Source organism: Sinohyriopsis cumingii, unplaced genomic scaffold, assembly GCF_028554795.1.
Source record: "Sinohyriopsis cumingii isolate HCF-2022 unplaced genomic scaffold, ASM2855479v2 utg000379l, whole genome shotgun sequence".
In the NCBI taxonomy this organism is placed as follows: Eukaryota; Metazoa; Mollusca; class Bivalvia; order Unionida; family Unionidae; genus Sinohyriopsis; species Sinohyriopsis cumingii.
In genome coordinates, this window is record NW_028315894.1 from 2026641 (window position 1) to 2041728 (window position 15088).

At 31.4% G+C, this 15088-nt stretch overlaps 1 protein-coding gene across 1 annotated transcript; it reads right to left on the reverse strand.

Annotated features, from left to right (window-relative positions):
* Window positions 1-331: 331 nt before the first annotated feature.
* On the reverse strand, window positions 332-14755 carry LOC149774219 (uncharacterized). Its single transcript, XM_089945646.1, has 7 exons — window positions 14443-14755; window positions 9546-9815; window positions 8048-8074; window positions 7720-7758; window positions 4688-4801; window positions 3413-3612; window positions 332-2344 (listed from the first exon to the last, which is right to left on the reverse strand). Exons 1-7 carry the CDS (start codon window positions 14624-14626, stop codon window positions 1973-1975), a joined length of 1206 nt encoding a protein of 401 aa, XP_089801772.1. The 5' UTR covers window positions 14627-14755; the 3' UTR covers window positions 332-1972.
* Window positions 14756-15088: the final 333 nt, after the last annotated feature.

Below are 15088 nucleotides of genomic sequence, written 5' to 3' on the forward strand. Positions count from 1 at the left end.
TGAGAGAATTATTTCCACTTTTGATGACATTTTAGAAAAAGCTTGCCTACTTCACTAAAAATTTCAAAAACTTGGCGAATACAAATTTCAAGAAAAGAAACGTTTTCTACAATATCTAGCTAAAATTCTAATTTCCCAGACGAGGCCTCAATTCTTATGTGATGTGTTTAGGCTCGAATAGACAGTAACAAAAAAAAAGTTTGAAAACAATAAGCTTGGAAAACTTTAACAAACAATTTATTTCCCTGAAGAAAAAAAATAATCCAGGAATAATCCACGAATACATTTTAGAAGTCCTAATAATGAAGTGTTCTAATGAATTCAAGTTCGAGTCCCGAGGAAGAATCCAAGATGGAAGGCGATGACGGATGTTTACAGTTTATTGTAGAAACACAAGAAATAGCACCTTTAAGAAATGTCTTTGTTCAAGGATTCTTTATGAGTTCTCAAGTAGTTCAGGAAAAACATAATCTTTTAAAATCCAAATAATTTTGATAAAAATTATAATTCCAACTGATACAACAGACACTTTCCTGTTAAAGAAATAGCAAAGCTTGTTGACTTTCACTTTTTCTGTTACTTATTTTAAGAGCATAGACTCGCAACAACTGGTAATTTCTTGTGAAGATTATTACTACAATGATATTTACTTATTCTCTCATAAAATAATGATCACGTGCTATAATTATTTAAATTGTTTTAACCTGCTTTTATTACGATTTATAAGCTTCAACAAAACCTGCAAAAAAGTACATTCTATCTCTATAAACAACTGATTGGGACCAAATATTAGTTATATCTTAACATCTCACATTATTGTTTTTATACTAGCATAAAAACTCTACAAGACAATAACAAATGTTCGTCAACAAAATATTAATTTCTACATACACAATCATATACGCGCACTCAAACACACACAAACTTCAGTCTCATCGATGAATAGTGTAACATATTATATCGAATATATGATGATCTACTTCATTTGCCCTAATGCACTTCTGACAGAACTCCAAGCGTTATCTGCATAAAAGAAGACCAACAAAAATCTCATGCTTTATACATAAAGCTATAATGCATTATAAACCAAAACGAGTTTGGAGCAATGTGACAAGTGAGTTTGGTGTTTATGATAATCTATGTACCGTCTATCTGCCTGCTGAGATTGACAAACATCTTTGCACCCAGGGATGTACTTTCCGTTGGCCATTTAAATGAAAGGTAGGATTCTGTGGTCCGATAACAAATTTCGTAATAAAAGGAATTTGCCTTATGTGGTTAAGTTCTTAAAGGATTTTCAAGGTTGCACATGTACTGAACACAAACATAACTTTAGCAGACAATGCTTCTTTCGTGATCGATCTGCTTCTCTAAAAGGATGCTCAGTCGTTTCGTCGTGAAAAGTCAACACGCAAAAACAAAATTTAAAACATACACCTTGTGCATCAAGCTCATTCATTGTGACAAACAGGTGTGGCCATGCACCTAACAAAATGATTGATTTATTGCATGAATCTAATAATGTATCATATTTCAACATATTATTGCCAAATTATTGTCTATGGCTACTTTACAAAAGTGTTCACCAAGATAATGTTTAAATAAACCAGAAATACATTAATACCGAAAAATATACAGATATGTGGATTCTGAAAGCATTCGATTGCGCATAAATTAGTGATGTTGTATTGATTGCTTTTGGTTTTGTGGATTAAAGTTTCAAATACTGGTTCTTTTAATTTCACTATCTGCTATCCCTGCAGACATATACAGTTGAACGTTTCCATCAATTGTTAACAATGTTAATTCCAGTAACTCAGTTTATTTTGGTGTATGTCTTATGACACTGTTGTACTTTTTAATCAGTTGTGTTGTTAACTGCTATACACAGGGACTTAAATGGTAAAACATTCCAAGATATGTATGTGATATTTGTATATTCTTATGTGCTGTACTTCGCGGACACTGATGATTATCCCGTGATTGGAGTTATATAGGTTTGATCTGTTTCGTTCACGTCTGTTTCCTCAACCTGACATATTTCGAAAGGCTCTGAAAAATTATTGATAGGTGTTATATAGCTGCCATCTGTTGCACCCACATCTGTTTGATCTGATGCGTGTTTGTATACTTTCACGATATGGCATGCTTGGATAGGACGGGCAAGATCATTAATTTTGGATATATAGGCGTCATTTGTTACATGTATGTCAGCTGTCGCAACATGACATATTTCTGTAGATACGGCATAATCGAAGCATCTGTGTTCAGTACTCCATTCGGTTTCATGTGAAATTTCCTCATTGATGGTTTCTCCCATGTGATCAGAGATCCATAATGCATCCTGAACGAACAGAACAAACATGTAGGAATACATTTTAAGCATTTTATCGCTTAGAACTACCCAATACAAAATAAACAAGTTGACACGTCTCTATTCCTTAGACTTGGACGAACAGTTTATGAATAAGATCAATATATTTTGCAGAATAATGTAGCGGTTCAAGCATTTCGTTGCGAACTGTAATTGATGACATAATTATCGATGAAACTATTGTAAAGTTAAATTATATCCATAAAACACATCAAAGACCCTACAAAGATAAGTATTATAATATTTTCTTTGCGACAAACTTCTGTTTAAATGGCTTCGATTACTGAAATGCTTTCTACATTTTCTGGAACATTTTCTAGCCTCAGTAGTGCTCCTACTATATAAATAATTGGACATATCAAATGCATAAATAATAAAACTAGAAATCAAATGAATCTTAAAGCTGTTAATAAACAATGAGAAATGTTCGGTTATGATCATTTATGACATGCCGGTTTGGTGATATTTTTGTCTTTATTATTATTCATACTGCTTTGGTCATATTATATATATATATATATATATATATATATATATATATATATATATATATATATATATATATGTGTGTGTGTGTATGTGTGTATAGAGAGAGAGAGAGAGAGAGATGACCATTATTATTATAATTTCTTACATATTTTGATATTCGTGTTCCGTCCTTAACTAACAATGGTCTCCAGTGTGTATTCGTTGATTTTTCTCCAATCTTGTTTTTAGTTTACTCAAGATTAGTTACCATTCCATGCCACCATACATTTAAAGGCAGGTACCAATCTCCTCATCATCTTCACATTTAAAGTAATATGAATAAAGTTAAAATTAAAATAAATTTCAGAAAGCTGTGGTCTTATGCGACAGTTTCCTGATATACTTTTCCATCCATTCACAATTTTGCATATGAACATAACATCTAAGAACTTGGCGTCGAAGCCATGTAATATCCAATCTTTATTTCACATTTTGTTTTCTAAATAAGGTGTTGTGCTTCATTATCAAATGCAAATAAGAGTTAAAAGAAAAAATAAACTTAGATTTTACCTCATTAACAGTATTGTACATATCTTCTTGTCCCGAGTCGTTTAGGGCCTGCGAGTTTACGGCAATATTTTGGTCATCGTTAGCAGCTTTGTCGTTTCTCTTTATTTTTGCTAGACATTTATCCAGCCTGTTCCCAGCAGAAAATCCTCCAGTACCACATTGCCAGCCTTCTCGATACACAGTTTTTCTTTCCATTGGATCTGATGGCAGAAACAAACTTTCTAAGGATATGCATTATATAATTTGGTTTCTATAACATTTGGTTAGGACCCATAGGTCATGAAACTACTCGGTTCTCCTGGCACTTAAGTGTATTTTAAATTGTCAAATCTCGCTCGCTCCATTTTCTTGCACCGCTGGAATAAGTACAGAACTTGTGGACTTGATTTCAAAACAGATCACACTCTCCCCGCCCAAGACATAGCTGACGCAATTATATGCACTCTTCTGCATTTACAACAGAAAGGTGGAGCACACGAAAATTCTAATTAACGGTCTTGTAAATCTCTCTCTCTCTCTCTCTCTCTCTCTCTCTCTCTCTATATATATATATATATATATATATATATATATATATCAGCGTACAGAGAAACCTATGAACCGTAAAATTCATATTGTATTTTATCAATATTCCGTTACAATGCAATATTTAATATAAACCAACGGAAAGAGCCTTGCGCTCTGAATCGTAGGATCTCATATTCAAATACACCAAGTAGTTTCTTTTTTTGAAAATGACTGACTACTGAAGGTTTAAACAGATAATTGGGGTTATTTTTTTATTTTTCTATCGGTAATTATTTTCAAGCTGTTTCATTATGTCTTTGCATATCATTGTAGAAAATACAATATCGAAAACTTATCACATCTTGGATTTGTTTATTTTATTGCCCATATGTAAATTCAGAGGGAGAAATACGAGGGAGAAATTGCAATTGTGGATTTAAATGCTTGCAGAAATATAAAGAGCACACAAATTTGGATATGGAACAATGTCTCCATCAGACTAAAATGCATGCAAAAATATTAATACCATCTGACATAATTCGTGGTAGAAATGTAAGTTTAAGTTGTATTGTGCTTTAAAATTATTTAAAACTCTCTCATTTTCTGATGCAACTCAAAGTTATTTTTGTATGGAAAATAAATCGTCATTTAAAATTTGTCCTAGTTTACGTTCTTTTTTCAAACCACACATGTCTGAGTCCTTAATATTATGAAACAATGCATACAAAATAATACATATGATTCAGAAGCAGAAAAGAACAATCATACCAGTTCGTCTGCATTTGTTTTTACCCAGGTGCCCAGCTATCATCAGACATCCAATCACAATGAGAAAAACGGAAACGATGACTGGTCCAATCCAAAGGATTTCTTGTTGAAGTCCTGAACGAGGAAAAAGATTGTGTCTGATTCATATTTGTGCTTAGTAACAAAGATAATGTCGAAATTATAGGGCACTGCTAAATAAAACAATAAGCATTGCGTCCCGACTTAAAGAACAAACATGTTGTAAAATAAAATAATACCAACAATACATGTTACTTGCTCCAGAATTTGAATCTGGTTCTTATTTGTGATTAGTATTAAAGATAATAATCGTTATGTCCGAACTTTAAGAACAGAGATGTTGTAAAATAACATAATACAATAGTACATTTTACTTGCTCCATTTTATCAGTAATCTTGAAAAACTATAATACATCGTATGTGATTCATTCATTGAGGACAACACAACACTGCATATTAAAAATATTTCATTTCAGTAATTCAATAAATCATTTCTGCATAAAATTAGGATGTGTGCATGGCTTTTCATGTTTGTTGGTTTTCTTTTCTTTTTGTTTCCTGTTGCTGCTTTTGGTCCGGTTATTTGGGGGGGGGGGGTGATTATTGGGCTTCGGTTCCTGATAATCACTTTAGACATTAAATTGCTCCTGCTATTTAAGAATTACGACACCCATCACCTTGCCTGTACTTACAAGCCATCATACCCCTCGACCTGGCATACATCCCCAAGAAAGGATGTTACAAAGTCGCAGTGTATACATTTCTGTGTATGGTGTAATCCTAGTAGAGTATGAATTAAAATATTCTACACCTGCATGATAATATTATTTCTCCATATTTCAAAATTCACTTCATATTATAATGCATCCTCTTATAGGATCCATGAATAAAACTTTATGCTGTGTATGTAAAGGGTGCTGCAAGAGCTGACTTCTATACACATGGAGAATTCATATCAAACAGAAATCCTCGTGATAGGTAACCAAGCTTACCTTCCCCGTCTACTTCTACATAATAGTATTACCAGGACCAAAAAATATCATTATTGTTGTTGACTTGTTAATGTTTAGAAGAGTCCAGTTGCCAGGTAAGATGTAATTTTACTTTCAATGCGTTCATCGATCGAGGATGCAGTAGAATATATTGAAATGAAAACAATCCATAGTCAAATCTATATCTACAATATCAAAATCAATACATATCCTTATTACACAGCGTTTCAGAAAAGCAAATTGCCCTTTAGCATGCAATCCGAGGAAAGGGAAGATACATATATATCAGACAATAGGTTGATATATTGTTATGTTGCTACTTTCATTTTACTTCCTTCATTACGATATGAAAAAGGACTTATTTCATAGCGCAATCTATCCCTTGTAGTCAGATCAATTAAAAAATCATTCACAGTCAAACATATCCCTAATGAGATTCAATAAAAGAGAAAATGTATATCTATGTAACAAACATGATGTCCCGTTTACACTTTTGACAACAATGTGTAAAACTTGTGTTAGGCACCGATCAATCGTACCGTTTTGGTCAGCTAGGTTAAGCTAGTTTACAAAAATAAGGAATGTAATTTATTGCAACATATTATTCCATACCAAATCAAATATTTTCTGAAATCGTGTATATTTTTATAATCAGCAAATACACTTAGGCGAACGTGAGAAACTGGAGCTAAGAGTGTGTGCTTAATAGTGAGTTTCAATTTTGAATCTACGATTCAGAAGCATGTTTTGTTTATAATAAAAAGACAATTTATTTTTTCTTTCTTTAATAGATGATATATTTCATCTTGTTTTTATGATATATTTCATCACGTTTTGTGTAGCAAGCAACGACATGGCTTTTCTTGCAATCATTTCTACAAAGTATTAGTAGTAGGTGTTGTTGTTGTTGTTGTATTGGAACATGTAACACTTTATGGAATAATATGTATGTAAAATAAGATAAAAGAGACGACATCTGCGGATTGTGTTTCAAACTATGAGTGATAGTATCTGACGGAACAATGAAGTATTCGATGCGTAAACTTTATTATCTTCCATTGAATTATTACAGACTAGACAATTAAGAAAATATGTGTTTCATGCAGGATGTTTGCAATTTCAAGGTGAATTTCTTTAGACGTATTTATTTATTCAGAGCATGATGGGCTTGTTTTAAGAATTTGATGCCGTTAATGGTATGTTTACAGACGCAAATTCAATTTACGGCGACGCATAAGTGAATATTTACAACGAAAACAACTATTAAAGTCCTCAAATCCGCAGATATTCCACTGGTTTCCAACTACTTTTGATATCTTTAATGTAAAATAGAATAAAATACAATTTTCTTTGGCACCAACGTAAATCTAAAGAACATACTTTAAAATGCATTTGGCTGCAGTTCATATGATTGCTGACACGTACATATGTCATGCTAATTGTATCAACTGTAAATCACGCCGATATGCCTTAATGATACGATTGCAAGTACTGGTACTTCTATTAATCGTCAACTTCATCATAATCATCATCATCCCAATCATCAGTGTAGGATGCAACCTTATTTTTATTGATGATATTTAATGGCATAAAGCTTCACTAGCAAAATAAATAAAGGGTCATATGTATTACTTATCTTTCCATCCTGATTGTACAATGAAAGCGACTCAAATGAAATTATTAGATATGCCATGGATTTTCCAATTATATCCGAATCAATAAAACAAATTCAGCTGGTTGTAAGCATATTTTATTACTATAATTACAGCGTTTATGTCAGGCTTCAAGTTCTCACAATTTCCTGTTGAACATTGTCTCTCAGAGCAAATAACTATGAGTAGTATTATACATGCATCTTGAGTCAATAATAAATTGCATTCTGGCATGAGGCATTTTTATTATTATTATTATTATTATTATTATTATTATTATTATTAGTATTATTATATTATTATTATCGTTGTTGTTGTAGATATTGTTGTGAGACCAAAAGCAATGAATTTACCATATGATAATATTTACCGTCGGTGTGTTCCACACTTGAGGGTATAGTGGTAGCATCTAAAATAAAAACATTCCAATATTAATAGGTCAAAACTATTTTGACAATATCATAATGAACAATGTGTTATGCTAAATATTATGAAACGTATATCAGAAATAAAAATTAAATTTACATATGTGGAGAAAACAATGATCTCTTTTTCGAGATCGATCGATATAATATCTGTCTTTATTAATTATAATTTGTTTTATCATTAATATTGGCATTCTTGTTATTATTTTTTGTTCTTTCAGTTTTGAGAACAGTACAGTTCTCAGGTCAGAAGGAATGAACAGCGATATTTACCATCATTGTGTTCCACACTTGTTGGTGCTGTGAAAACGTCGAAAAGAACATAATTAAATAAAATATATTTTTACAGTATCATAATCAATTACTTTCTAATATAAATATTTTAAGGTACCAAAGAAACATATTTCATTATGCGGTTAACATGAGAAAATATATATCTATTGTAAATATGTCCTTGAGTAAAAATCGAAATTTGAAAGAATATATATATATATATATATATATATATATATATATATATATATATATATATATATATATATATATATATATATATATATACGCTGTGCAAGTAATGTTCAGTTCCTTGAAAATTAATTTAACTTAGTGATTTACAGCAATAGGTTGAAGGAGTACCGCCAACATGGTTTCTCACAGTTTGTCTATGATTTGTATTGAGGATATAAGAGCTACTATAGCAGAACATGGAAAGCAGAGGGGTTATATAAACACATGGGAAATGTGGTTACTGTCATTAAGCTAACTGATTGCTTAGGAATTGTGCATGATATCTCTTGAGACTGTTTATTATTAAATTATTGTTTAGCAATTGTGTTGATACCTGTTGAGACAGTTTTATTAAATATTTGAAAGAACAGTCTTTTTATTGCCATTTCATATTTTTCAAAGTGAATCGACATTGTGCTGAAATTAATACTTGATATTAAATATTATTTGCTTGAAATATCAAGAGTTTTTTTGGCCTAATGTGAAAAAATAATTGTACGCCACAAATTTCTAGTGTGAAAGTATTTATCGACAGTTATCAAATTTCATTAACAAACAGTATTTGTGAAATATAAACCAATGCAATGTGTTAGCAGAGCAATAGAGAAAGCGTTGTAGAACTTGCTTTTTTCAGCAATTTACTTCCAATTGTTAAGGCCGCAACGGCAGCTAAATAGGCATTTCTGACAAATAATGTAAGAGAACATAACTTTGTACAAGTGCTCTTCTAGCCTGGTTGAACATGTTTATTACGGTGATAGCAGTTCCAGAGTCATCGCCAAAATAGTAAAATCGTTAGCTTCAAAGATTTTGTTTGTCATTTAAAGGTAATACATATCAACGCACAAGTGCAGGTGCAATACCGGGTTATGTGGAACACTTGATATACAAGTACAGAAGAAGATATTCATTTGGTGAAATCGGCAGAAAAGTTCTTCAACTAAAATTGTATTCTTGTAACTCGGAGAATTAGTAGAGTGCATATTGACTGGTGAATTCAATATAAGAGTAATAGGATGCTTAAACTTCTAAACATGATCAATAATGTGTAATATAATACTCCAGAAACTCCATGAAACTCCCATGTTGTGTTCGTATCTGTATATGTTTGGCTGCCTAAATACGTGTGTTTGTCTTCTCTAGATCTATTGATTTTTTTACTTTCTGTTTCTCTATAAAGATAAAACAAGGATATAATTATCTACACTTACAATATTTAAACGAAAGCATCAAAATAGGAATGCCTACAAATATTAATACTTACAGTATGGGTCTAGAACGAAAGTTTCACTTTGAATACAGCAACTGTTACCTTGGCATACTTCACATGAGAAAACGCTCGATTTATCAATCAGCAGTAAACTTTCAAACATTAGAGTCGATGATCTTGCATAGATGCGTCCCATAGTATTTAAATATGTGTCGTTTAATTTCCACTGATAGTTCACATTATCCAGTATTAATTCAATGGTGCATGTTATATTTAGCGGCATTCCAAGGATAATTTTGGGTGGTTTCTTTATTTTCGGCTTGTCTGAAAGTGAACATAAGGTGGAATAAAATTAAATAAACCTTCGTTCAGCAACGTTTATATTAATATATTCGTATGTGGTAGTATAATATTGAACAATATCTATAAAGCATCATAGGTTTCACTTGTTTTGATGTAGCATATTATAGGACGCGATCCTGTAAGAAAATCTATATGAAAACTACTCTATACCGCTGACAAAACTGTGTGCACGTGAAAGTACCAATAATCCAATGCAGAGTCAAAAACCTATCGCAAGAGTATTTTACGCATGATTTCTCAAAAGCAGATTAAGTCACTCGAACTTCTCCCAATAGTTTTATAGTTTACGATTCGACTATGATTATGCTTGAGGAGAAAACAATTGGAGTATTCTGAATACTAGGCATTGCCATCTAAACATAGGTCAAAACATATTTTGAACATGATAATATGAAGAAACAAATTCAGGTCCCTACACTATATTAGAATGTTCTTTACTAGAACATTCAATACTAATCATGTAGATAGACTGTAGTTCGCAGATGGAAAATGAGTACCTACCAACAACAATCTCATCAGATGCAAGCCCAATATTCAGTGGTCTAAACATATACTAACAACCATAAATCGTAGCAACACTTGTTGACATGTCCATCTTTGATTCTTGCCAAATGTATAAGTACAAATTCAAAATTAATTAGATGGGTTTACATTGTTTAAACTATTCCTCTCGCAATTAATTAAACATTTTTCAGCACAGAGATTGTTCTAATCATGTTAAGCTCATTCAATTTAAATGAAGAGAGATGTATTAACTAATACTTATTTTCACTGCAATGACAAAAATGAAGGAAATGTTATGTGTTTTAAAAGATTGAGAATGATAAATGCATAACTTTAGAATTATTGCTTTTCCATAGACCACTTACATAGTTTCTTTCTACTAATGTCCCTGACATGCATTGAGTATGATGCATACTCGCAAGAAACCACAAGATAGTGTTAACTTATTCCTAAATGAAAAATAAAGGGTTCATGGAAGGTGACTGACGCACCGAAATTGAGAAAATCGTTGCTTTTGCAATGTCTTACTACATTTCCTTAAAGTGCTACTGCCTCGGAGCAAGATGAGCTTCCAAACGCCAGATATTTATGATGCTTTCGCAAAGTTAATATTTGTTTCTAGGTGACTATGTCAGCAATTAAATTTGTAAACCATACATTATGACAAATGTCTAGAGAAAATAATCTATTGAGTTATTATGTCTTTTTCTATTTCAACACAATTACAATTTTCAGCGCGACTAAGGCCTGACCAATGTTAGTTTCATAAAGATTTTAAGACCTTTAGATAAAACGAAGTGATATGCAAAAATGTTCAGAATTCAATACCTAACTTAAGCTTTAAATACATGCATAGCAAGCTCCACGTCGTTTATTATTGTCATGCGACTCGGTTTAACCAACATAATGCACAAATATCTTAACAATCAATATTCAAAACAATAAACCATTTTGAAAGGAATTACTTTTCTTGCAAGATAGCAACAAATGAAGGGTACGTTTTTGCATGATTAAATCAACGCATTAAATATTATGTGATTACAGGATTGAACACTGATATGAGTACCGACGTTGTAAAATGAATGATTCAATCATATGATAAACCACCTCTAAGATATCATAATATCAATAAAGAGAATGTAGGAGATAACTAAGGAGATAAATGGACCAAAATGTCACGTCTTATAACTTCAACAGCAGTACATTATGTATGGAATAATGACCAGGAAATAATAATTTATATTGATGGTTTTAGTGGCTAATTTGGATTAATTTAATATCTAAATTCCTAATTCGTTATGTTGTTTTGTCTGTACCTCTGATAAAAACTGCAAACAACAAGCCTGGTAATGGAAACACAAGTAAAATGATACAATTGTCTATCAAAAAAAAAAGTCTTCAGTTGTTTTTAAAAGCCATCTTCTATTTCACTGCCAAGAATTCCTGGCAACTATGCCTACATTTAGTGAATTCAATCAAAACGTGACAAAATGTTTCAAGTCTTTCTTGTTCATACTAAACACTTATTAGCATGAACCATTAAGAGTAGCAGGGATTAATGGGACATGATAGTTAAATCAAAACAAATATGTTATAGACAAAACAAGAGTGGTAACAAGCATATATCTAAATGTCATAATGATTACAACTGCGTTTCTTTTTTTTTAAAGGTTTTATCTAAAAAATCCTTAATGATAAAGTTTGAATTGAGTTGGTCAGCAATGTTTATGAGGTTATGTTCTCTGCATGTTCATATATTTCTCTTTAAATTTCAACGGTTGAGAGACTTACTTGCAGTTTCACGCTTTTGGTTACATATGTTTCTGTAGAGATATTATATTGCATATCCTCTATATGTTAGCCCTGCGATAACGTTTACTTGCTTTAGACTGATCAACGCTAACAGCATTTCCATAATTCTGAATTATTCTCGTTTACTAAATAATAGAGGATGTCCAGTCTGAATGCTCTCTCCAGAATCACCAACTTAAGTAAATTATTTAAAGCTTTGACAAATGATCAACTGTACCGTCAGTTTAATATTGCCAGTGTAGGGTCATATTTGACAATCATGATGCAACTAATCATCTCCTGGATACAACTGCTTCTTTCCTTACAGTAAAGAAGGCAAATAATCGTTGTGATTGATTTCTTTCATCAAATTAGTTGGCATGTCTCCTTTATGGATAAATCACATTTGCTGACTTTAGTCCCAAATGTAGCCCTAAATCGGCTATGGGCTACGGAAGAATGTTTATCGTCATTAAAAGTCAAAATGGTGCATGGTTCATTCGTGGATATGATTATCTTTTCCAGTATATTGCAAAAGCAAGTAAATAATGTATGACATTCTAATACGCAAAGATGATATGATATAAATTCTTTTGTTTCTTTCCTTACTTATCATCCACGTTTACTTCAATGATTGTATTTCTCTTAGATGTAAATCAATAACCTAGGATATTTTAGCCTTGTTCTCAAAACACATATATTAAATATACGTGAACACCAATATCAACCAATGTAGAGAGAACAGACTTCCTGACAAATCGATAGTTTTCAATCATACGTTAGTAACTACCTTTTATGCATGGTTAAAAATGCAATCGGCTATGTATGACCTACTGGCAGCTATACTATCATTATTAACATTTATATTCATTACCACGTGTATATATAAAAAATACTGCATTGTACCATTTAAAACTGGACTAGCATAGGTAATTGAATCAATAACATACACAAGCCGAAAATAAATCCAATGATCCTAAATTAAAGGCTCTTACATGTATACATCAATAACAATATTTTACATTTCATTTTCAGCTAAGAAATTACAAAGTGCTTATTATATATATATATATATATATATATATATATATATATATATAGGCAGCTGGGAATTGCTTAACTTAAAATGCAAAATATTGTTATTATTATTATTATTATTATTATTATTATTATTATTATTATTATTATTATCATTATATATATATATATATATATATATATATATATATATATATATATATATATATATATATATATATATATATATATTTATGTATATATATATATATATATATATATATATAGAGAGAGAGAGAGAGAGAGAGAGAGAGAGAGACTATAATGGGAGTGTGTATACATGTACCGTACATTGCATTACTTTTTATTTCGCGGATCAATAAGCTAACATTGGTCTGACGCCACTCTAATTCTAATTATCTTTTTGATTTTGTTTTAGGAAGTGAATTTTGATGGCAAAAATTGTGATGCTGCTGGCCTGGGAAAAATTATATTTGTGTGATTTTTAATTAGTGTAATTTGATCTTTTTCATAACTGATGGTTTTCAGTATAGCAGATGGCTATAGTCATCACGATAAACCATATAATATTATGTTTTTGGAAAGTACAAACATCATAACGAGATAGTGCTTTCAAACGTGCCATAGACTCGCTTAACTTGTGCTTCAAACAACTATAAATTAATAATGCCTTTTTAAGTATTGCAATTTACTACTGGTCCAAATACATCTCACTTACTAATATCTAACTCCACAGTAAATAAAATTAATTATGTTTTCTTATTAACTGAACGGAAAGCATGGAGTATACCCCTTGAAATCCATGAATAACATACCTGAAGCATTTATTCCTTGAATACATGATCATGTAGACACAGATCATTTTTGAAAGCGTATTTAAACGGCGAGTGTACTTATTACAAGCATGACATCAAATATACAAAGCAAAAGAAAAACACATCAGCCAAAACCAATTCTAAAAGAACTGAATTGCCTACCCCTCCCTCGTTATAGAAAACTCGCCGGCGCCTGTCATTCAAAACACTGAGACATAGCATTAGCCAATCCGCTGCATAATTAGAAGTATGTTAACCTAAACATTCAGAGAGAAATCGACATGGTTTTGTTAATCTTCCATTCATACCACAGGTTTATCCCTTGAACCAAATTTTGACTGTCTGAAGATAATCATAGAATTTATGGTAATCCTATTAGCAAAATGACTCTAAAATCAAACCGGATCACAGCTATGAAAACACTGTTTCTAATAACATACCTATAATAATCAGGTGCTTGGTTATGTTTGTTCCTTTATCTTCTAATCCATACGTTATATGACCCGTGTATCTCCCTTCGTTTACCGGCGTTACGTACATCAAAACCAAAGAAAGCGTCAATTCTCCTGTACGGTTAGTTGTTTTGCATTTGATTGGCGAGTAACTAATGTAAACACATCTCATTCCATTAAACCGAGCAATTCTGATTCCACTTGAATTGAAAACGTTTACTTGGACGAGAAGTTCATCAAACGATGTAGTGTCTAGAACCCATTCTATCGTCGCATTGCATCCAGTTATGGCAAACACTTTATCTTCTGAAATAAATAAATAATAAGATAATCAAGCATAATTATATTAAGATGAATCCAAATACGCCAAATGTTTACATTCTTACAGATTATTATCTCTCCAAGATATTATCTAAAGATATTTCATATTTGTATGATTTGTATACTTATCATTACAGTTTCCTGTGCCCATGATGTAGATTATATATATCCATAAAGTTACTTTACTAATACAGCCCATTTTCATATCACGAATGAACCCAAATAAATATTGTGGGTTTATATATATATATATATATATATATATATATATATATATATATATATATATATATATATTTCCCAACGGATGTTG

Excerpts from the sequence above, each read along its gene's own strand:
- LOC149774219 (XM_089945646.1), bottom strand. The coding sequence starts at position 14,626 with ATGAGATGTGTTTACATTAGTTACTCGCCAATCAAATGCAAAACAACT. Across the intron at positions 8,075-9,545 it reads TTTCGTTCTAGACCCATACT|CACCAACAAGTGTGGAACAC; the intron begins GTAAGTATTAAT and ends ACGTTTTCACAG. Across the intron at positions 3,613-4,687 it reads AAACAAATGCAGACGAACTG|ATCCAATGGAAAGAAAAACT; the intron begins GTATGATTGTTC and ends TTCTGCCATCAG.